Raw genomic sequence first — 23,867 nt, forward strand, 5'->3', positions numbered from 1 at the left:
TAAAGGTTAAGGTACTTTTATTATAAAAGTCTATACAATGAGCACCAGACATAGCAATGCAATTATATCTGGTTTAGTTATATATATTCCATATCTATATATCCATATAGATATATAGGTTTTGCTTTTACCAAAGTAAAACTGTTATATCACAAAATGCCTAGTTCTACCATTTATTTATTGCTCAACAAGGATGGCACAAAACACACTCAGCATAACTGTTGCCATGCTTATCTACTATACTGAATAAACAGCCAAACACTGCATAACAAACACAAAGCAGCTGTTAATTCTGAATTGGAACCAGTCTGATCACTCACTCACTTATAAAAATATTGGAATCATATAGATTTAAGCATTATAAAGGAGGAATATATTATTTAAAACATTTAAATAGTGCATATTGACATTTTGCATGTGGTATATAAAACACAAACATTCATGTACAACACTATACAGTACACATTAGTTTCAATGTTTGGATACACCCGTGTCTGCAGACTGATAGAAAAGGAACTGAAGTGTACATTGCACAATGGAACTGAATAAAATTGGTAAATGGTCTCAAGACTAGTTTAACCTCATAATTCTCTAAGGTCCCAGATAATTTTGCAGTTAAAAAAAAAAAGAAAAAAAGGCATACCATCAGTGCTCAATAGTTTTAGTGCTTTTTTTTCTGAATTTCAAAATTACATGCCTACAAGCAGAGTAAAACAAACCAAGAAGTATTCTACAGTACACAAATGAAATCCGAGCACTAAGAATCCTACTTGCAACCTATTTCATATGCTTCATGACAGAACAGCAAGTCTCTGAGGTTATGTGTGAGCCATTTCTTACATCGTGAGAAAGTTAATTTTTGGTCTTTCATAAAGCAGAGTGAATCATTGCTATGTTGACATTAGCCAGTCATAAAAACATGCAGTGAGAGAAGGTGCATGCAAAACATGGCCACAATCAAACTGATACACTGAAATAAAAAAAAAAAAAGAAGAAAAAAAAAACAACTGAGAAAGCACCAGCTGAAATTAACATTTTGATTTTGCCAGATCAGAAACAGCTGCGGATGGCTGCTGCAGAGCAAAGCTAGTCCCTAAATCATCATTCAGCACAGCAGATGTGATACTCAAAACATTATTTAGATTCAACTCTGAAGCTAAATCATGCAAGGCCCATAAACTGTTTAGCTTACATCGTAAGGATTAGATAATGTATTTTTATTCTCCAACTGTAAAACAAAACCGTGATAAACAGCAGTAATCTTTCCACTCCAAACCGCCGGTTCTCCCTGTGTTGTGTATTAACTACACTGATTTTAGCCCTTGACACCATACTCATTGCAGGTACAGTGGGATTTTAACTGTCCTAAGCCAGCTCCTTTCTGTGGAGCCACACAAGTCTGAGCGCCATCAGATTTCCCAAACACCAAAGTGTTCACTGTGCTCCTGAAATCTTCCCAAAGCGGAGATGCCGTATCCAATTCAGCCCAAACACTACGTCACCAATGGCTGATAAACAACTACTGAAAAAGGGATCAAATGAACAACAATGACATGAGTCCTGTAGGCAGCATGTGATTGAACTTTTCAGTTTTCCAAGGTTTAAAAGCCACTAAGAAAAGGTCACTTTCTGGTTTGTCCACTGTCATCTTTATCAAGGAGGAAACGTGACTGCTAATGAGCAAAATCCATAGACGTTAATTATTACTGTGTATAGGTGCAATTTAGAATACCAAAAAAATCAAAGTTGTTCCACAGCAGTCCTTTGAAAGGAATTACAGTCTGTTTAAGTGTTCCAGGAATTAAGAGCTGTACCCTTAATTTGCTGATTTTTTTTTTTAGGCAAGAGGAGTAGTTCGGTGTAGCATTACAATATAAATAATTTCTTCAACAATGCAAAAGGTTGATAATAACAAAAGTCTCAAAGTTCTTGAATGCTAAAGAAAAAAAAAGCTATGGTTGTTTTGGAACAGGATGGATGCATCTGGAATACAAAACTTCGATGGAAACTGTGTTTGCTAAAGTTGGATAGAGCAGTCTCAAACTCAGAAACTTATTTTTGCTCTCTAGACAGGACCTACTTACCCTTCAAACATGTCCTAGTGGCACCACAGTAAAGTGCACAAACTGGATTCTTTCAACAGCGCATGACACATGAACACAAGCACCCAATAAGTACAGGGATAGTATATGGAAACAGCATGTTACTCAACAAGTTGGAGGAATATAATTTAAATTGATTTTGAAGAATCTTGTTTGCTGATAAGGACTTCTAACAGCCTCAGTTTGGCTTTGATTTTCTTGTACTCCCTGTACTCATCCAGCATTGGGACCCGATCTTCTTTCTGTACGTTCCTGTAAAAAGAAAACCATCAAAATGTCGACAAATCCTCCATCCTGCAGCAAGCAAAACACAGAAGCAGCTACAGGAAGTTATTTTAGGGCAGATGAAAACATTGGTAGCTTGTTCACCAATAACAGGCATGACATTATATTTTAGTTTACTGTAGTTAAAACTGCCATCAACTAAAAAACAGACTTGAAAACCCAGCAGCATTCAGCACAACTGCTGCAGCACTGGGTAATAATCATCACCCTAAGCACTCCTGGGAATTTTACTAACAGGATATGAAGAGTTTCATTTCAAATCCTGTGTACACACTACAGAAAAAGACAAATTTAAGTCAATCTTCATTTTTTACTGTAAGCAGATTGACCCCCAAACTGCCAGCAGAGGATTATTCTTACTGGACTATAATAAATAATCTATTAATATGATTAACCTCATTATTTGTCATTGAAGCCAAAAGGAGTTCTGTCCCAAATTCAGTAAGTGCATGATGAAGCCACATTACTGGAATTTGTATGACCAGTGCTCTAGGAGTTTGTAGTTCAGGAGAAATACAGGAGAAGGCACAGTCAAGTGAGAGCATTTGCCAGTCAAGAAAGTAACATCTTAGGAGTGTTGTTAGTTTTGTTCATGGCATGAAACCTCAAAAATACACCTGCCAGAACTGACCTACTGGAACAAGAGGCAAATGGGCAAATTTCCCTGCCCTATATTACAGAACAGGGATAATATGGGGGTTTTAAAATAAAAAAAATCATACCTTCTAGTGGGTATTTTTAAATGCCTTTTTTTTTTTTATGGAACTGTTAAAAATACACAAAGTTATCTCCCACAGGAGATTATTCACAGTAGATCAAAACAGATCAGATTCCAGCTGCCAACATTCAAAGTTAGAAAACATACTTGGCTACATAATGAGGTTGCAGCCCAGCATTCGGTTTTGTGTTAAACAAACCTTCCATTCTGCTGATAAAACTCCTCTTCAAATTCTCGTAATGTCTTACGTAGCTTCTTCTTCTCAGCTCTGGCTTTCCACAGTTGCTCCAATAATTCAGGCCTAAAAATTTCAAGTGAAAGAAAAATATGTTGGCCATACAATAGAATTCGAATTCCTCAGAAACAACTGAGCTAGCTGCACCAATAATTTGTCTGGCTCACAACGAACATGCTGTCAGTTTGAAAGTGAAATATTGAGAACAAACTAGCAGTTAATAAAGGGGTATAAATTTTCTGCTGTCTACACAGCTCAGGTAAGGCTGAAGAAGGTGTAGAAGATACTAAATAATTCACTGAGTACAAAAAGATCTTAGTCAGACATGTCAGAGCAAAGAACACTCATTCAATCCAAACATTTCCTGAGAAGTGCTGAACATGTCACTCCCTTCCACCCAACATCATAGATTTAGTACCATGACTCTGACTACAATAATTACAACTACTATAATTAAATTATCCACTTAATTGTCCATACATAGAAGCAGCTCGAGTGCTGGAGAGCCTCAGATCCAGGGTGAGTTTCTCTTGACCATCTTCAATATCAGACTCAGAGTTTTCAACTGGGCTTAGGACGGGCTGTGTTTGGGCAGCAGTTTTTAAGATATCATTCAGGTCTGCAGACAAACCATCACTTTCCTCCTCTTCTTCCTGAAAGTGAAAACAGAAATTCAAAACAGATACAATGCGTTTTAGTTTGCTATTACAAGTGCTGGGGAAGTATTTTTTAAATGCACTATACCTACCTTAATTTCTTCAAAAAAATGGGCAGTTTCACCTTCAATAATGGGCTGTAACATCTGCCCCCGCCTCTTGGTTGATGGTGATCCCTGAAAAAATGGAAATTTGTTTCAAAATGTACAGTAAGACATCAAGTGCTGTTGAAGTCAGAATTACATTGAAGTCACCCAATATTTCCTATTTGAGATGAATACAAGACTGCAAACATACTTACAGCGCACAAATAAAATAACCATACAACCCAAAAAGCTCAAATACCCAAGGTATCCTTGACACAGAAATAAATGTTGTAGCTTGTAATTTATTTTAAAATATTCCTTTTCAGACTTCAAATAAAAAGCATTTGCTCTCTCCATGTTTTGTAGAAGACTGATAAAGTGCAATGATAGGGCTGAATTTTTTATTTATTCTTGGTCCTACCAAACCAAAGCAGTTACAGAGGACAGAGCTGGTTATCTCCTGCCAGGCATCCACTGGGAATAATCCTGCCAGGTTCTTTTTCCAGACCACTCTGAAGCCTTGCAGTTGGAAGTGTGACATCAGAGCTATCTGTTGCCACCTCAGAGTCCTTTGAACTCCAGCCCAAAGCAGGTGTCCCTGTGCTGTCCAGGTGCCTCTTGCACACCTGTCATAATGTCCTGGTCATCCCTTATCCCCAGACAGCAGAAGCAATTCCAACAGATGGTCTCTGGACAGGAAAAAGGTGAAACACAAAAGCCACACAGACAATGACTTGTCAGAAACTTTAGTTCATGAAAGGTAAGTAGTCTCCTGCTTCTCTAGACATTTCCATATAGGCTTCAGTGCATGTCATTAGTGTACCGGGATACAGTAAGAGACATCTCATGGAATCAGTTGTCATACAAACCTAAAAATCCATTCTTGAAATATCTGCCACTGAAAATAGACTACTTAAAAGCTACCACTGAACAATATTTGGCAATAAGAGAGAGCTCCTCATATCTCTTATAAGTTTCACAAACGACCTGTGAAAAATATTTTACAGGTGTTGCCTACAGCACAGATTAGGAATCATGTTACTGACATCTCTCCTGAATTTAAAATCTTTCAGGTGAGGTATCATCCATGCTTTTATTTCACAGCCAAAACCCAGAATGAGTATAGTACATTCCTAAGGTTACCCAGAATGTAAACTGCATCTCAGCTGAAGAGTCAGATTTCTGAGGGGAGAGATGGCACAGAGCTCAATCAGTCAAGGGCACTACCAAAAAGCTGTGACTCACCAGTCACAGAGGAACAGATTGGTGCTTAAGAGTAACTTGGAGTTTATGTGCTTATGGAGTTCAGAAATGGATTCTGATATAAAAGCCCTTAAACTTGACTGTGATGCACATCATGTTTTTCTTTAAAAGGAGCCACCAAAAAAAGTATGTGCAAGAAAGGCAGAATCTTGACCTGGTCCCTTTATCTCAATGTACTCCAGCTAGAGGGGAGAGCTAAGAACTGTCAGTGACAATGCAAACAGCAGATTAAGTTCCTGCTGAGTAAGCCCAGCTACCTTTGTCTGGGAAGAACTGTCTGTATGCAAAGAGATTATCTCACATCAGCTATGCAGTCCCTTCCTTCCAAAGGGGTCAGCAGCCAACATCCAAACAGGTATTTCGCAAGTCTGGGTCAGTGTGCAAGGCTTGGATTATGGCTCATGCAGAACAAAACCAGCTGCCTGTCACTCCCCAGCTGTTTTACAGGTACTATAAACAAGGTTAAATCAATTTCCTTGCACAGCATGAAAACTTTTCTTCCTCATCTCTTAGAAGACCACAGAGAGAGGATAGAAAATTCAGAAGGAAACGAAGTGAAAATGCAATGAAAAAGCACAGGTGTTGTACAGATGCTGCAGGTGCTGGGAACATGTCTCTCTCTGGGATAGCATGAAGGAATGAAATGGTTCTGATGGCAATCCTGTCACTCAAGCCTCTGCTGACAGCAACCTGCACTGCAACTGGTGTTACTATTCTGGGGAGGACTAAAAGTACAGTATGTCCTGTGGATCCATACCTAGCACAGGCACTTGGGAACATCTCAGCCACAGCAAGTTAGCACAGCTCACTCACTTCCACAGAGAACCATTTAATTCCCAAGAGCCATCAAGGTCACAGGCAACTTGTAACTGCTCTGTTCTCAGCAGTCAATCAGTCAAATGCCTCAAGTACAGTGACAGCAATATCTTATATCTTCCACAAGAAAGATGTTTCACAGAACAGTTACTAGCTCTTCTAAAGGCAGCCTCGCAGTTCAAAAGTGGGAAAATAAACAGAAATAGCATTTGTTTTACTCACAAGAATAGGAGTAATGCTTGCTCTAGTTAACATTTGTTTAACAAGTCTGTATCTGTCATAAAGTGGCTTCACAATATGTCTTTCTTCTCTAGTAACCTAGAGGCAGAGAAACCACAGAATTAATTATACTGGTCACTCAATCACAGACAAGCAAACACAAAGCCGTGTGCTTCTCCTGCCAGGCCACCAACATTCCAAATAGGAATATAAAACTACCTTAAATTGTGCATATGAAAGGGGGTTTACGCAGACAGAAGGGAATAAGTGGGTGCTTTTTCATTCTCCCTCCCTTAAACAGTCTGTATTTTTCAGGGAAAATATTTAAACGCTTCCTAAAAATTAGGGGAGCTTCAGCACAGGCAAACCCTCTGTCTTTAAATACCCATGGAAAAGAGGCAAAAAAGGGACCAAGAACTGGGGTAAAAGATGTGTGCCTGGCAATGACGATGGTTCTACAGAAATGAAAGGGAAAAAAAGAAAAAGATGGAACTGTAGAGAAGGGGGTGGAAACCATCTTTTCATTTCTGTTTTTGTGAAATCCAGAATAACATTTCCGGTCTTTTCCCAGGAAATTCAATAATCTTGTTTATTTTAAAGACATCTCTTTGCCTCACAGACATATAAGGCACCAAATGACATCCACCACTTTGCAGACTCCAATAATCTGCCGATTTCTAAAAAGGGGGCCTATTAATACATACTTTTTTTTCTTTTTTTAGAAGTCAATGCAGCAAGTTCCTCAGATGGCAACATGGAGGCCAATAGATACCTTTGTGTTTTGGAGAAGGAGAAAGAAGAACCCCACACACCAGCATTAAATTCTGAAGTACTATTGCTTGAGAGTTACTGCTGTCTATACACACAAGGACACAGTCTGAAATAAAGCCAAGCATTACCGGCCGTCCATGCTGGCTTTCATAATACAGGAGGCTCTTCTGGAGAGATGTTTTCTCTTCTACCAAATGGTCCTTTGTCATTTTCTATCAAGAATAATTAGCATTTAATCAAACACAAGTCACTTTTACTCGCTATACAGATGCCTAAGCCAAACTTGGCTTAGTTAACATCATACAACCCACCTTCCTTCTATTTAAAGCTAGTCAATATTGTCAGCACATACTTGTAAATATTTAATATAGGGCAAGGAAAATGTGGTTCATGTTGACAATTTCCCCACTGAGTCTGAACTATGATGGCCTGGCAAAGGGCTGCTAGCAGAGGCATCATAGTGCTGATAAAAAGGTATCTCAAGTGTCTGACAGTGCTCTATTTTCCCCTTATTCTCTTGGAAAGAGCCTATCCATAACCTTATGCTTACCTTTATATCTTCTGGTAAACATCTCTCAACTCGTTTTTCCTTCAATCTTTTCAAAATGAGTTCAAGTGTAGCCTCCTTGGTGGGCTTCTTCTCTTTCTGCACAACCCGCATCTCATCTTCATTTTCTTCATCCTCTTGGTCAAGAGAGGAACCAAAGCTTTTTGGAAGAGTGTTACTTCGTGGACGTGTTTGAGGTATGAATTCTCCCTCTGAGCTCCTCTGCTTTGCATCTGAAAAGGAAAAAATTGCTCAATCCAAAGGTTTAAAAGAAATAACACTCTCAGTTTGTTTAACTGCAAATACTGGAACATAGCAATTTGCACAGGGAAAGTTTCCCTCCTAAAGAACTAAAGCCATAAGAATAATTTGGTTTTTAAATAGTGCAGAATGTAGAAATGAAACATTTTTGTGTGCCGTGGGATTTTACTTGGCCATTTCAGTCATGGAGATAATTTCTGTTGGTAGAGAACAAGAAACTGTAGCAATATCTTACCTTTTATTTGCTTTCTCAATTTGGTAAGTTCAGTCATCCATTTTAAAACTTTTGGATTGGCTGCAATATCACTATAGGAGGGCTGAAAAAAATACAAATAAACTACATATTAAAATAAACACACTAAATCTTGTTTATAAATACTTCTTTCAAGATTTGGTAATAATTGTGATGGTGAATGTAAATAGTTACAGGAATGCCACTCAGTATCAGATCAGATCTCATTGCAAACGTAAGGACAACACTTGTGAAAATAAAACTGAAACAACTTCAGCAGCTGAACCAGGGAGTGGTAAGACACTTCTGCTTTTCCACACATCTGATCTAAAGTGGCCTCAGTCTCAAAGCAGAACTGTCACGCTGTCCCTCCTTTGGCTCTGGCATTTTCTAATATTGCTAATATTGCTCAGCTCCCTTTTGCAGACAGCAATATGTAACAAAATTCTCATTTGTGTACAGTTATTCAGTGATGAACTCCAAGAGGCACTCAGCCCTTCCATGCAGTCCTTTATTCTGAGTTAAGACAGAAGTGCTAACCTACCTTACTGTTTTTCTCTTTTTCAAACTGTTCCTCAAATTGCTTTATTTTTTTCTGTAATTTCTTGACAAGCTGATAAGGTGTCTTGTCTTCCCTTTTGTCATCTTTTGAGCTAAAGGATGCTCTTCGTGTTCTGTTTAAAAACATTTTTAAAATGTCATTTAGATAATTAAGTAAGTGCAAACAACATGTATATTTAAGTAAGAGATGAATAATTTCACTTTTTCTCCAGTTTATAATCCATTAATTTCAAGTTTTCAGAGCTATTTACTCAAACTACTTTAAGCTGCTGCCTTCGAGATGCCATGTCATTTTTGTCTCCCTAACATCAGTAATACCCACAACAGAAAAACTGTATTTGAAATTCAAGTGTAATGTACCATTAATTGCCAACTTTCTGGTGTCTGGGCTATTTACCTAAGTTACTACATACTCAGTTGTGCTTCAAGTACTGGGCACAGAATAAAGTCCAGGCTAGAAAATACCACTGAACAATCCTTGGTAATTAAACAGCTTCACTCAACTGTCTCAGGCAAGTTAAGAGATACTTAAGCCAGAAAGTACCCACATAATTTGTTACTCTTACTAATAAATTTCTTAGATTTTTAAAATAGACTTCTAAAGTATGTGGTTTTGGTTTTACCTCATCTTTCACACAGCTTCTTGATATTTGCTGCTCTTGTAAAACATTTTTGTTCCAAGACTGACATGAGAATTTTCCAGAACACTTATTATACAAGGTGCCTGAAACATCCCTCAACACAGCCAGTGATATCTATGTAGTTCAAGATATAAGCAATACTAATCTAATAATCTACTAGTTTCAGAATGAGGAGAACAGCTATTATCATCAGCACTTTTCTGCAGGTCAGTCTTCTACATCATTTTAACAGTACTTGTTAAATATCTTCCATGGCTAAATGGAGAAAATTTGCACAAGGATGTTTCTGCATCAATAAATCTGCCAGACAGACAACTAGAAACTCTAAACTTGTTCCAATCTCCTGTTTCAGGTTTGCTCAATTTTATGAGATTATCTCTTCCCTGAAAAGCATGAAAATTCTTCTCAACTTTCCCTTTCCTAGTAACAGCAGCAGAGAGGTCACAGGTTATTTACAGTTTTGGAGAGACACTGCCCAGTTCACACAAATAACCTGCAGCTTGATTAGTGACAACTCTACTTTAACAAGCTAGGTTAAAAAAATACAAGAAAAAGAAGCCAGAGCTTACATAAAATCACAGACCAAAGTCTAGCAAAGCCTGGTAAACAAAGGATATAAATAGGACTTTCAGCCCAGGAAGTGCCATTTGTCCAAAGCCCTGACCAAATGCCAGGGAAAGCTCTGCAGTCCTGTCCTATTTTTATCCTCTTTCCCTTAGTATCTGTCAGTGGCCACTTGGAGAGACACCACTCCAGCTGAACCTCTGCTCTGACTCACTTCAGCAGCTCCTGGGCAGGCAGAGCAGCCAAATGGCTACACAATGCTACATTTGACCTTGGTCTTCAGTTCATTCACACCATGAAAACCCAGGGCCATCAATACAGAGCTCTTCCAGCTGTATTTTCATCCTGGCAGTAACACTTCCTGCCCACCAGACTGCATTAAAATACACACCTAACAAAAGAAAGTGCTTTGGATGAAGAGTCTAACGTTTCTGGATCGTGTAAGAAACGCTGGCTTTGCCCAAAATCCAAACTCCGATGTGACAATATGGGATGGCAGTCCTCTTCCAATGGATGATTGGTCATCCTCCCAGCCTGTGGGGAAAGCTGAGCTTCTCCAGATTCACTGTCCTCCTGCCAAGACTTGAAAGCAGGAAATGGATCTAGAAGATAAAAAAAAAAGACACAAAATGGTATTTTTCTGTTACCAGAACTATAAACGAGTTGAAACAAAAATGTGAACCCAATGCTTAGTCTTGTATGCTCTAGAGGATGTGGTGTCATACACAAAGTGAATAAAAACAGTGAAATACATCAGAAAGCTACAAATTCTGTCATATAACTGAAAGGAAAAGGTACTGAAATGAAGTATGCACACTAGGATCCCTTTTTCAAAGTGTATCTTGGGAGTATGCATTTCTGAGCAGTTCAACAGTGCAAAAGAGCCTTATTTTTGTATCAGAAATATAAAATAAGAAGAATATGTTTATTGTCCACTGCAGTATTTTGCTGTGGAAATTAATTTTCATATTGTACACATGTACTTTGAAAGGCTGTCCTCTTGGTTTTGAAGAAGGTAAGTCTGACAGTACCTCTTCAGGTACAATGCCCATTTGCTTAAGTCTTTTTCAAGGAATGTTTTTGGTTTCTATGATAAAATCTATCTTGACACCACTGAGAAAAAGAGATTTCTTAATCTGTGGAAGGTGATTTTTAAGGAGGGAGATTCCAAAACAATCAATTCTTTCAATTCCCTATAAAAAGCTCCTTGCTAACATCCCTTATAATTCTTTGACATGGTTTTCTTGCTGTCTAAAAAGCTGATATAGCCTTTCAATTACTTTGATTTAAAATCCCACCCCCCTCTTCCTTTCAGAGTTGCCTGTTTTTTTCCTAGTTCAAATCAGAAATTTGAAAACTGGGTTCAAAGTGTGCAGAACAACAATAAAACCCACAAAGTAATCTTAAAAAAAAATAACCCTTGTACCTGCTTTCCACTGCACATTTACTAAGTATGATTGGGAATTTTTTTGGTGTTTTTCAGCTGTGATCTTGCCTGTTTGCACAGTACAAGATACAAGAAGGGGACCTTTTTGAATCAACAAAAAAACTGCAGATCAGAATATTCCCAAGATATAAGGGACAGCAGGTGAAGGGTTAGTTAGAAAGCAAACCATCAACTATCAAAAGGCAGATAACTGAATGTATGGCGAACCATACTTACCCTCCCCTTCTCTCTGCAGATGCATTGTTTTGAAATCAATGAGGGGAAAAGTGATAGGGCATGGCGCTAATAAAATGAAAAAGAATGGCAAAAATACTGAAGTGAACACACAGCACAGTCAGAACAAACTATACATAACATGTAAAGCAGGAAGATACAGTCCCAGGGAAAAACATCCCATCTTTTTGGACCAGGCCCTGAGCACTCTCAGCTTCCAAGCAATTCCCATGGCAGGTAAGGATGCTCAGCTCTCAGCCAATTTGAACTTTTTACTGGAAAGGTTTACAAAGTACTGGGAGAGGAATAGTGAAGACTTATTGCAGTTTAATAAGAGACTCGTGCATCCTCACACAAACAAAGGGCAAGCTCTAATGGTTTTGCTCAGAGCTTGTAAATAATAGAGATGGTGGTGATTTCCAAAAAGCAGGGCAAATGCAGAAAGAATACTCAGAAATATAGATCAACCATTCTGCATTTTCACCTTGGGCCAGCAAGCACTTGATGTTGATTTTCAAGAACTCTGTTGCATACAGGCCTTTGAGTTTTCTATTAGATTTGCTTTAATAACCCAAATTTATAACTGAATTTGGACTAGTATAGATTTCTTAACAAAGTCACTCTACTTCAGTGGAATGCCACAAGGACTTGCAATGCCTTGGAAGGCTGAGTTCCTAACAATCATCCTAAACAGGACTGAAGAATAGTAAACATTCAAATACTTCACAGTGAAATAAGACCTCTTGCAAAGAACATGATTTAATACCAAGAAGTTATAAGATAAATTTATAACAGATATGCTGCTTTATTTTCAAAACGAGGGTCAGAAAGCTATTTGGGGAAGTAAAACCAAAAGCAATTTCATGAGCAGATTTAAGGAAATAATGAAAATGGATGCCACAAACCTTCTGAGAATATATATTAAGTCATCTTAACATAAATATAGGATGCAACAAAATGTAACATGCAAATAAGCAATTAAACTAAATAAAATACTGAAACATAAGCAGGATTTTTATGGGGTTTTTTTACCTTTAGACTATTCTTAACTTCGGCAATAAGAATGAAAATCTGGACTCAGTGTCTTTGGGTGCCTACAACTTGAATTTTCTGTGCCATGACATACTCTGAATGTGCAGTTTGCTAGGGCTCAAGAGCACCAAGCAGCGACTACTGTACAAAACCAACTCTCAGATGAAGCCAACCACAAGTTGCAAACCTCTTTATTTGCAAAATAATTAAAAGGGTTAAAAGGGAAGTGTGGACTCATAAAGGCAGTTAATCTGCAAGACAGTCAACAGCAGTGACAAACTAACAGTCACTTCTCACCACTTGAGCTTCAGGACAAAGCTCTGTGTGCTGAGGTGTGACAGCTCTAAGCTGCACTGTTACAGAACACACATTCCAGCTTTACTTCCCTCATTTTCATACTTCCAACACTGCTGCAACCACAAGTTAAGTGCAACCACAAGTTAAATGCACCACAAGCGATTCCTTGTTACCAGTGTCTTGCTAAGGTTTCACTGTGACACTTAAAGGCATCTCAAGGAACAGCTGTCACTGGAAGAGCCTGCTGAAAGTTAAAACCTTGTCCCTGCAGAGTTTACCTGCACTGCATCTATCAAGTTGTATTCCAAGTTTTTCAAAGCAGGAACGAGTGGCCTGTGGCCACTGCACTGTCAGTGACAGCTCACAGTGGTTTAACAGCTTAGATCACTTGATTTTTTTAAGGTGTGATGACTGCAAATACCAACACCAGGCAAAGGAAACAGGATATAAGGAAGATATAAAAAGAGAAGTATCTTGGAAAGAAGGTATTGACAAGGGTGTTTTGCTCTGGTTACAAAAAGCTTATGGTCATTTTAAGTAAAACCAAAGTCTTAACAGTTATTACCAGACATTTGAGCAATAAAATTCAGTCAAGTCACAAGCTCAGGGGATTGCTAAGCCTGGAAGGCAGTGAAGAATAAGGTCACAAACATAGGGAATCCTATCTAAGAGAAAACTGCTACAAGTATTTTTCTTTTCCTAAAAGGCAGACCACTGAAGAAGAAGGGGCACAGGAAAATATCCATCTGCAACTTTAGCCTTTATTTGAAAAATTAGAACTGCTTCAAATTGTCCAATGACATGGAAACCAAAACAACTGACAGATTTTTCAGAAAAATTGAAATATGAACTGCTGTGTTTGGCAGGTTAGTGATTTTAAGTCAAATTCAGCTAATTCAATAGTTTACATTTAATAAAACAAGAACAAGACAGAATGAGAATTTTAACTAAATTATATAATTAGACCAAGTGTTTTTAAAGACTTGGATGAAAGATTCAGGGTCATGGAACTTTCAAAACAATAAAAAACAAAACCAAAACATGCCACCTAGAATGAAACTTGGACTATTTTGCTTTCTTTCCTTAGTTTTTCCTTAGATTTTTTTACAGGTCCTTAATAAAGTTGCAGATGGTTCTGAAACAAAATGAGACCTATGTCATGACTTGGTTAATCTTACCACATGTACAGGAACATCTTGTTGTCTGCTGCTTCTGCTTTGTGAATTGTTTTATTTATCACTCCTCCCTAACAAAACTGTGAGCTAAAGAGTGAAAATTACCTTCCCATTTGTCACCATCAGATACATTCTTCAGATCCAGATGTGGTACTTGGACGCCCGGAGCTTCCTCGGGAACACTAACGCTGTCATCCCCCAACACCTCTGAATCCGTGTTTGCATTAAGATCACAACTCTTGCTACCTGAATCCTGAATTTAAAGAACAAACAATTTTTTTATTGCTTAACAGCTGGAAATCAGGTACTTAATCAGTTCCAGCACTTCTAGAAATTTTAAGGAAAAAAAACCCTTCCAAACTCGAGGAATTACAAATAGAGACACACACCCCAACGGCAATTATTTACACTACAAAACATTTCTTACATGAGATGCATAAGAATAAACTTGCTGTGCTGTCCTAAGTTTCTGTGAAGTGACATGATGAGCTCTCTAACAGAGGTCTTGCAAGCCTTGCAGCACCAATCACCACAGGAAGTTAAAAGCTGAATTTACTGTGCTACTTCCCATTTGTATTTCTTATAAGATGCTGTGTATCAGTATAGAAATGAAAGCTTTCTTACCAGAAATGCCTCTGAAGATACTCTATCATTGCCATCAAGCAATATACTATTTTCCCTAAAAAGAAGACACAGAGGTCATTATCATTTTAAGTGGACATTATCATTTAAATGCACAGTAAACACTATACACTCCCCTCAATTTTTTTTTACAAACCCCATGCAGTTTTAGCAGATAGGCAATGTATTTACTTAAGGCAATAATTAAAACTCTGGGAGACAGAAGTTACATTACTTTTTTCCCACTCTCTGATCTTCACGTTGAATTTCAAGGTGAAGTATGTAAACAACAACTAGACTTGAACAAAGCTGGAAATAAAAACAGCTCAGACCTTCATTCTCAATTTGAGAGCAATATGTTAAAACTCAACTGAATAAAACTGAAATTTCAATCAGTGCTGAAGTAAAGCTGCAAATTATCAAAGCTCCTGGCTAGTCACTGTTGCCAACATTAATTCTTCAATCATTAAGAGCAATAAAATGTGCCAAAATATTTTAAAGAAAATAACTTTTTATTCTTCTGTTTCTCTTGCCCAGACCATAGGGTTGTTCAGAAAAAAAGGTTAATCACATAGGTTTGTATGACTACAGAAAAACACAAACCTTTCACTATTATTTTCTCCATCAACATCTTCATCTTCATCACATGGTTTTAATAATATGTCTGCAGTCTGTTGGGAAAAAGGATGTTTAGAAAGATTTGGGAATGGCTCTCTCAACAGAAAACATTTCCATAAACATCTCTGACCACGAAACACCCTCCAGAACTAAAAAAACTCTGTGTGCAGGGCTGGAAATCAAGCTTTTTAAAACCATGTGACATTTTTACATCTCAAGTAAGGCCAGTGACCAGGTGTTTTAATCACCAGAAGTCAGACAATGACTTTCCATCTTCAGAGAAATAGTTTTTTATTATTTCTTCAATAAAAGTTGTACCTAAAATTGCCACTCGTGACATGAAGTTTGGGGTGACTAAAATCATGTGAGTTTGTACAACCTAATCTCAAAGCCAGTTGTGCCCAGAATATATGAAGTGAAACAAGTCTGACAAACTTTTTAAAGGAGCTGCTAATCCCTGTTACTAAATAAAAGAGCAACAGAATGGGATGGGAATGAAGAAGTGCTGTCAGTTCTATGACACCATCTCATAAAACAAATTCAGATGAATCCATGTCACCACTTTGTTCACTAAAAGTATTTATGCCAAAGCCCAGTACTTGATTTCTTCAGAAAAGTGTCTGATTTGGGGGAATGCAAGAAATCTGAAATAGAAAATGTGTCATTTAGTTTCAGACTTCAAGAATTCTCACTAAATGATCTTTACAGTGTCTGAATATAGTATCAAGTTACCAGGAGAGTTCAAACACACCAACAGGTGCCAGTTTGCTGCTGCTGACAGCAACTGACACCCTTATCAGAAAAAACACCATTCTTCTGCTGACATTATTTCAGTCCTCAAGTCAAATTCCAATTTGGGGAAACAATTTTTAATTACAGTGCATTTGTCATGCTCCAGAAGCTAATTTCCACCCTGGAGATGAGCTGTGTAAGTCTTGCATAGTCACACTTACTGGAGTTGTGGAAACAGCTGCTTCTATTTCCATTTCAGGCCCAAAGGAGAACTCACATGCAGAGCTTTCTTTTCCTACAACCCAACACGCCCCCCTCAAACTCCTTCCATACTGGAGAATCACCACATTTCCCTTTAACCTCTTCCCAAATGGTACAACTCTCCAATAACATTTGAAACAGTGTACTAAGAGGATGGTAAAAACTAACACTGAAAAAACCAAAACTTCAGGCCAAAATATCACCTTGACACTAACAGCAATGGCAGAAGTCTATCCAAAGGCAAAAAAGGCCAAGAATGACACCAGTTATGACAAAAAAAGTATTTCTATCATGCACTCCCAAGCATCATGTTCCTCTTTATACCCAACACCATGTTTTATGCCTTTTGTGCTATACAATAACAATCTAATTTTTTTTTTTTAACAAGTTTTGGCACTGAAGCATGAGGAAAGAATCAGAACAATGAATAAATTCTGTGAAATTTAATTTACAGAATGAGATTCCAAAACAATATGCTAGCTTGTGGAAACAACTGGAAAATTTGTCTGGCTAGGTGATTCCAGAGAGTCCTTTGGGATCCCCAAAAGCAACGACAAGCCCAAGAGCAGAACATATCATAATAGTGAAAAGCACTATGGAAACATTTTGTTTTAATAAAAATACAGATACCAGATGACTCGGTTTCACTATTCTAAGGCATCCATTCCCATTTTTTCAAGTTCAAAGGCCCATTAAATTCTTCCAGTTAATTTAAGTCTACTAACAATAGGTTTGCTTATCTGATTATCTTTCAGGAAACCCTCAGGAAGATTTATGGACTCACAGACAAGAAGCTGAAAACCATTGCAGAAACTTCTCTACACATGTGTAACAAACTTCTCCACCCAGAGAATTCACCATTTAGCTTTGTAACAACATAATTGTTAGCAAATAAATAAGGAACTACAGATTTGCTATTTTTCATTAGAAGGCCTTATCTGACAGCTGCATATGTGGTGCCTGATACAGAGTGGAAGAATACTCTCTTCTCTTGCACTTTACTGTTATCCTTGATTTAATTTTTGTCAGCACATATTTTAAAGAATTCCTTGATTGCATCAACTAGGGAAGAGATAAATATGTGCTGAAAAGAACAGGACATTTCTGCCTACCCCAGAAGAAACTGGAAATAGAGAGGAAAGGCTGTGATCAGCTAATGACAAAAACACACCTTCCTAGTACAAGCACAGCCAAGAAGCTGCGAAGTCTCAAGGTGACTGCTACCCTTTCCTGAACCATTCAATTTGACTGTGGGCTATGCTGCAATCTCATCTCTCCAGCTTCTGCTCCTCAGGAAGCCTTTACTAAAACAGATGCTGCTCTAACCAGTGCTGTGCTGCCTCACACACCGACTTACCTCAGCAGAAGGAAGGGCTGGTATCTGTGAAAGAAGAATGGGAAAATATCAGAGTCCAAACAAGTCACACCAAAATCACAAAAATTTCTCAGTGCACGTGGCACAGCAAGGAAGACAACTGACTGCACAGAGCAAGAGCACCTTGTAATGCTACATCAGAACCCTTAGGAAAACTTGGATCTCTAGAGCACTAAAGTTGCAGCAACTTATGATTTGATATACAGGAGACTCTTGCTCTCACCTGAATGGTTTCTTCTTCCTCAGTTACAGTATCATGTTTCATAGCTTCACTGTCTAAATCAGTGCAAACCAATACTTCAGAGCAGTCTCCTGTGTTTTCACTGCTACCCGTGTCATTATCTTCAATAACATCATTCCTAAAGATACAAACAGAATGACTTTAGAAACCTGTTGTTACACCTTCAAAAGAAGAAAAAAAAAAAAAAGAAACACTTTTTTTCCCCCCCTCCTTAAACATTATCAAACATCAGGATTTTTTTTGTTCAGGTTCTTTTAACAGAATTATTCTGATGTGTAGGCAAAAATTAATTATTTATGCGATGTTCTGTACATCCATACATGATGGACATATTAAAATGTATTAATTTGGTTTTTGTCTAGAGGGCCAGGTATACACCCCACACTTACCATACTAATCTAAGGAATTAAAACACAACAGCCAGAAGCAATGACATCCTGAAACTACAGTGACTCAATGACATTGCTGTGGCTACACTCCTCTCAGTACTGAAGCCAGTTAGTTTATAGCTACTGCCATTGTGTTCCCCTCCAGTGAGAAATCCCATTATTTCTAACATTTAATCTGCTGAGACTTCAACTTAAGGCATGTAACATTACAGTCAGGTTAAAACTAATTGACACCATATTTGTATTCACATATATTCTTTATGTGCCACCACCCCGTTACCACATGACTGCCATTCATCACAAGCCTTTGACTTCTTTGCTTTCCTTCTCCTCACTCAAAAAGAATTCCAAACCACATTAAGAAAGCTCCTTGTCTATCAGATATAGAGATGATAACCAGGATGGGTTGAAAATTAACATTTTAACTCTTTTTTTTCTTAATTCCAGCCATTAAGTTAGTACTGAGAAATTGGCACTGCATGACTGCTTTTTTCAGTTATTTGCCTTGTGCAGTCTGCTGCTTTAAAGAACCCAGACGCTCCCTTGAAGAACGATATCATGTATCCTCTCTTACAGCTAATCCACAGTGGAACGATGATCAGAAGCATTTGGAATAGTCCCGGTGCCAGAGGAGGATACTGGTTTCAAACCGGCAGTGATGGCACTTGGAGCCTCCCCCGTGAAATCAGCCAACCTTTACAGCACTTACACTGGCACTGAAGGAATTCAGCTGCCAAGCAATTACCCACTTACAAATTACTTCAAAGACATTGAATCTTCAGCACTAAAACTCAGATTTAATTGATCATTACCAGCAATGATTATTACTTTTATGATCCACTGCAAACTTTATTCCAGTCTTCTAAAGCCCCTAAAGATTGAACAATTTAGAAAAAAGCATTTGAGTTGTTGAACACTTCATGAATTTCAGGCCCTGTTCACGTATTCCAGCTCTGAGCAACAAAGAAATTTAGGCACTGAAATCTTACCAACACATTTTTGAAGTCTGGGTATTAATCACGACTATTTATTTTTAATGAAGTACCAAAATGTACCAGCTTCCAAATGCTGCCATGGCAATCACTACACCCAGAATCTGGCCTGATTTACAAGAGAAATAAAATCTGACCAAGTAAGGTTGGAACACTCTGCAAATAGACCCACAGTGGTCATTCTGTCCAATTTTGGCTGTTTCATTGACACTGGCAGCCAGAGCAGTAAAGTAGCTGTGTTGACATGGAAAGACAGGGTTATGAAACTGAAAGAGAATCTACAATAGCTTTAATATGTTAAAATTTTGTCATAAGTCACATCGGTGAGATAAAAATGAAAGCACTTGAGAAAATTCAAGTTCCTGGGCTACTTGCACAGAATTCAGCAGTAAAGCAGATACACTTCATGGCATTTTTAGCTACAAGATCCATTTAAAATATTTGCTTCAAGAGCTATTGATTACTGGCACTGATAGAAGTTGATTTGTTTTAAAATAGATAAAACCAAAGTCAACAGCCAAAGTTGTAATTTTTGGGTTGTGGTGGGGGATTTGGGTAGGTTTTTTTGGAAGAGTTAAGATACACAATCCTACAGAATTCATTACAGATACAACAAAATCTTACTGGTTGTTAGATCCTTCGTCATCTCCACTGGGATTTTTTGCTTCATTGTTACAGCCCAGCCGTTGTTGCTGTATATGTTTCAGATCATTATCTAAGCTGCTCTGCAGGTCCAAAAGATGCTGTTCCACAGCTGCTCTGATTGTTCTTTCTAAAATGCTAAAAGGAAAACAAGACAGAAAAATCCTATTAAGAACTCTACTCGGCTGCACCCTCTCCTGAACAGGGCTGTCATCTTAAAAGGCAAAAGCCAACAAATAGCAGAGACAATCAGCAAGTCCCTGCTGAAGGACACAGGATATAGCCAAAATTTCATCTAGAAAAGAACAGTATTCTTTAAAAACAGACTACTCTGCTGAGCACCTCTCAGGCAGCTCATCCCCAACATACAAGAGGCCTCTAAAAATTCTCCTGTAAAAATCTTAAACTATTTAATCCCATTTTAACTCTGAAGTTGTGCTTTTATTTTTCCACCACATTTGTACAAAGAATTCCACTAAACTGTACTCAGTATCACTGGTGATAAAATTACAATATGAATGCTATTATAAGATTAAGTAAAAAATTTATGATGGATCTAAGTGTAAAACGAACGTTTTGGACTCTGGATGCAAGCACTCTGCTCTCATGCTCCTGCAGTCAACAACATCGCCAAGCATTTGGTATTTCCTGCATTAGTGTTAAACACCAGCAGTGAAATCCTTCACACTAAAGTATGTTCCTTCATAACTGTAATCAAACCTACTGCATTTTTTTGAAAGGATTCAGAACATCTATGCATGTTCTAGTAAGGGCACAATTCAAACATTTTATATTTTCATTATACTTACTCTGCAGAGGCTGGCAAGATACTTATGGGAGAGATATGAGCGCTGCAATAAAGGGAAAAAAAGTTAATATAATGCAAAAACCTATCACACTAAATAGAAGTCTTGAAGTCAACAGAAAGCAACCTAAAAATATTTAAATATTGCATGTGATGCAGCTAACAGAAGTAGAATAAACATGTAAGGAACACCCTGCTTTGCAGTCCTTTATTATTTAAATGCCAAAATCTAAAAGGAGCGCCATCACAGGGCAGAAAGTTGTAGAAGTAGCGATGCAGATTTCTGTCTCTCAAGAGCCAGTATTTGTTGTGTTACAAAACTCCAAGCTCTCAGATGTATGGTCTTTCCCATGGGAAATACTAATCATTCTGTAGTCAAACATTTCCTGACACCTTGCTTAAGAATGCAGATTTTAACCTTGCTGCCTAAAGCAAATTTCAAATTACTCTGCTTTCCTCCACAGGTTCTTCCCACTCTTGCATAACTTTATTCTGCCAACACTCAACAGATCTACATGCTCTGAGCACAGCTACAACATTTCAAGTAGAAGACAGATTTTGGGACAGGAGCCTCACTTCTGTAAAGCATCTGGGAATCTCCAGGCCAAGCCAGTTCAGCCTAGAATGTTAAACTACTCGAGGAGGGGCGTGAGGGTGGAAATAGACATGACTAACACAAGTCAGTTAATTCCTACGTGTGTGGTCCCTCTACAACTTTTCATTAATAAGATTAAAATTTTACTATAAACAGAAAACTTTAAAACTTTAGACAAAGCGACAGTAAAGAATAAAAGATGAGAAACCTACTATAAACAGCCGTGAATTGCAACTCACACACACCTCACTCAGAAAAAAGTAAATATTCATTTCAGCTTAACTTGGAGGCAGGGAGCAAGATAAAAAGTCTTTTTCTTTCTCTTACAGATAACAAGGCTCAAAAAGCTGAAAAAGATTTTATTCTACTCTTTACCACACAACAACACTGTTGCCAAAGTTGATTTAAAATATTATGTTCATGAAGGCATAAGGTAAACCCCGAAATACAACAGAGCTTGCCAGTCCCCTCAAGAACTGAGCAAGTTATTACCTCTGTGAGGTGTTCTATCAGTTTTGACTGCTATGAGCCTTGCTTGCACTAAAAAATGCAGTCTCTCTGTTTACCCAAGAATAGTTTCAACACAAAAAAGAATACCTTGGTTAGAACTTATGAGATTTATTAATAGTTCCACCACCAGAGAGAAAAATCCCCTCAAGCAGACTTTTCTATTTTTCCTTCCTCCAAGTAGATGAAACACAAGCAATAAAGGGGTTTCAATTAAACATAAGCAGATAAAGAAAGGGGTTAAATATATTTATTTAAAAATAACTATACCAGTTTGCCTTAGATACCTTGCAGAGGGCCAAGAGCAGAGTGCACAGCATTTAAACCCCATATGGCACAAGTGAACAAGCAGGTGCTCATAGATGCTTTTAATTTCTTCCCTTTTTTTTAAAAAGGAAACTGGCTGACAAATCAAGTTCATCTTATGATTTGTGTGTTTGCCTGGTGAAAAGCCAAAGTTGATCTCTTCCAAATGCATTGACAGAACAAGCAGCACTCAACTACTATTTCAAAACAGACATAGCTTTGGGAAATTAAAACACCTGACATAGAAGCCAGATATGGTAGCCACTGATTTCAAAGCTGCAGATCAAATAACTGAGGGGGAACAAGCTGACATTTTGTGTTTTTCTTACAAACAAAAAAATGGAAGAAGGTAGTTTATAGCTTAGGATATTTACATTTCATTTGTATTTCCATGCACAGAAGTTCAGCGTAGCCCTACCACCTCTACAAAGTCCATTTCTGATAAACATACTTTAGATTAACAATACTTGAAATAAAAAATTAAAATATGAAGCTACAAGTTTAGCTTCATGAACAAGGTAAGTGAAAAGAAGCATGATCTTGGGAAAAAAATCCAGTAATATTTCAAAATATGAAAAATGCAGTTTTAAGTATTCATCTCAGTAAGTTCTACAAAAGTGTTATTATAAAAGGTATGCTTGTATTCTAAAGGTACAAATACATAATTGTGTAGATTGAAATCGATTTACTATTAAAATAGTCACTCCCTGGACAAACTGGGAGAAAAAAAATGAGGCAATTAGAGCACAGAACACTGCAACACCCTAATTGCAAAGGAGAGCAAGAAAAAAAATCAGTCAAGGGCACAAGTACAAACACTATTTATAGGAAATTGTGATGACTTGAAATCCTTTTATTCTACCACTTGAGACAATGAGGAAATGTGTCAAGAATAGGGAAAATCAAACTCATCTCCAAAGAATCCAGATTATTCAGACACGGTTCAGAACAAAATTTTCCATCCTAGTGTGTAACCTTCAGCCCCCAGCACAGGATGGTTCTCCAGTGCTTTTTCTCAACACCTTTGGGAGCATTAGAGGTGCTCAGCAAAAGCTGTGCATAAATCAGCAGTATTACAACGCCTAAAGAATCCTCTTACTACATGAAGAATCTCTTACATCTTTCAATGAATCACTTCAAGCACTTTCTGAAACAAATGTGACAATCTTAGCTGAAAAGCCATTAGAACTTCTGAGCCCACCCACCACAGTTCAAGGATACTTTTTAAAAGCTGTAATTTATAATGCCAGACAGAGCCTGAACGCAGCATGACACAGCAAGACACAGAAAGGTAAACATCTTTGTTTCATAATGTCAACTCCCTCCTGAGAACCCCTTCAGCACTGGCTCCCTACCCAGAAAAGGTCCCGGTAAAAACATACCTTGAGTAGAAAAATACATTAACTGGAGATAAAAACATGCCCAAGTTTTCCTTGGTAATCTCCTGACCATACACAGATTCTTATTTCTCATTAAATTAACCAGTTGTGATATTATTTCATTTTGTATCTCCAAACCACATTCAATCCCCCATCATTTTAAAGTTCAAGCCTTAACTTGTGATCATATCAAAACAACATTTGCTTTTCATATATTTATTTACCTGTGCAGCAGAACTTTGCAGGCCATTCTGATTATTTTTGCTATCCCAAAAGAGCACTT

At 37.7% G+C, this 23,867-nt stretch overlaps 1 protein-coding gene across 7 annotated transcripts in view; it reads right to left on the reverse strand.

Annotated features, from left to right (window-relative positions):
* FAM13B (family with sequence similarity 13 member B) overlaps positions 1–23,867 on the reverse strand; it is a 44,257-nt gene continuing 20,390 nt past the window's right edge. For 3 of the 7 annotated variants that reach the window (XM_066197515.1, XM_066197514.1, XM_066197520.1), the window contains 18 exons: positions 20,802–20,843; positions 19,975–20,130; positions 17,952–18,087; positions 17,711–17,734; positions 15,346–15,413; positions 14,746–14,800; positions 14,227–14,374; positions 11,621–11,686; positions 10,349–10,559; positions 8,736–8,865; positions 8,195–8,276; positions 7,702–7,931; positions 7,280–7,363; positions 6,384–6,479; positions 4,089–4,172; positions 3,821–3,993; positions 3,305–3,406; positions 1–2,354 (listed from right to left, as the gene is read on the reverse strand). In XM_066197515.1, the coding sequence (XP_066053612.1) occupies positions 2,231–2,354; positions 3,305–3,406; positions 3,821–3,993; positions 4,089–4,172; positions 6,384–6,479; positions 7,280–7,363; positions 7,702–7,931; positions 8,195–8,276; positions 8,736–8,865; positions 10,349–10,559; positions 11,621–11,686; positions 14,227–14,374; positions 14,746–14,800; positions 15,346–15,413; positions 17,711–17,734; positions 17,952–18,087; positions 19,975–20,130; positions 20,802–20,843 (2,011 nt within the window). In that variant the 3' untranslated portion in view covers positions 1–2,230. Of the gene's footprint in view, positions 2,355–3,304; positions 3,407–3,820; positions 3,994–4,088; positions 4,173–4,200; positions 4,772–6,383; positions 6,480–6,525; positions 7,153–7,279; positions 7,364–7,701; positions 7,932–8,194; positions 8,277–8,735; positions 8,866–10,348; positions 10,560–11,620; positions 11,687–14,226; positions 14,375–14,745; positions 14,801–15,345; positions 15,414–17,710; positions 17,735–17,951; positions 18,088–19,974; positions 20,131–20,801; positions 20,844–23,867 lie in introns of those variants that run through there. The other 4 variants (XM_066197516.1, XM_066197517.1, XM_066197518.1 and 1 more) reach the window with 4 other exon arrangements.

The sequence above is a fragment of the Chamaea fasciata genome, unplaced genomic scaffold (genome assembly GCF_029207755.1).
Source record: "Chamaea fasciata isolate MVZ Bird 193981 ecotype frontalis unplaced genomic scaffold, bChaFas1.0.hap1 SCAF_15, whole genome shotgun sequence".
Classification (NCBI taxonomy): Eukaryota; Metazoa; Chordata; class Aves; order Passeriformes; family Sylviidae; genus Chamaea; species Chamaea fasciata.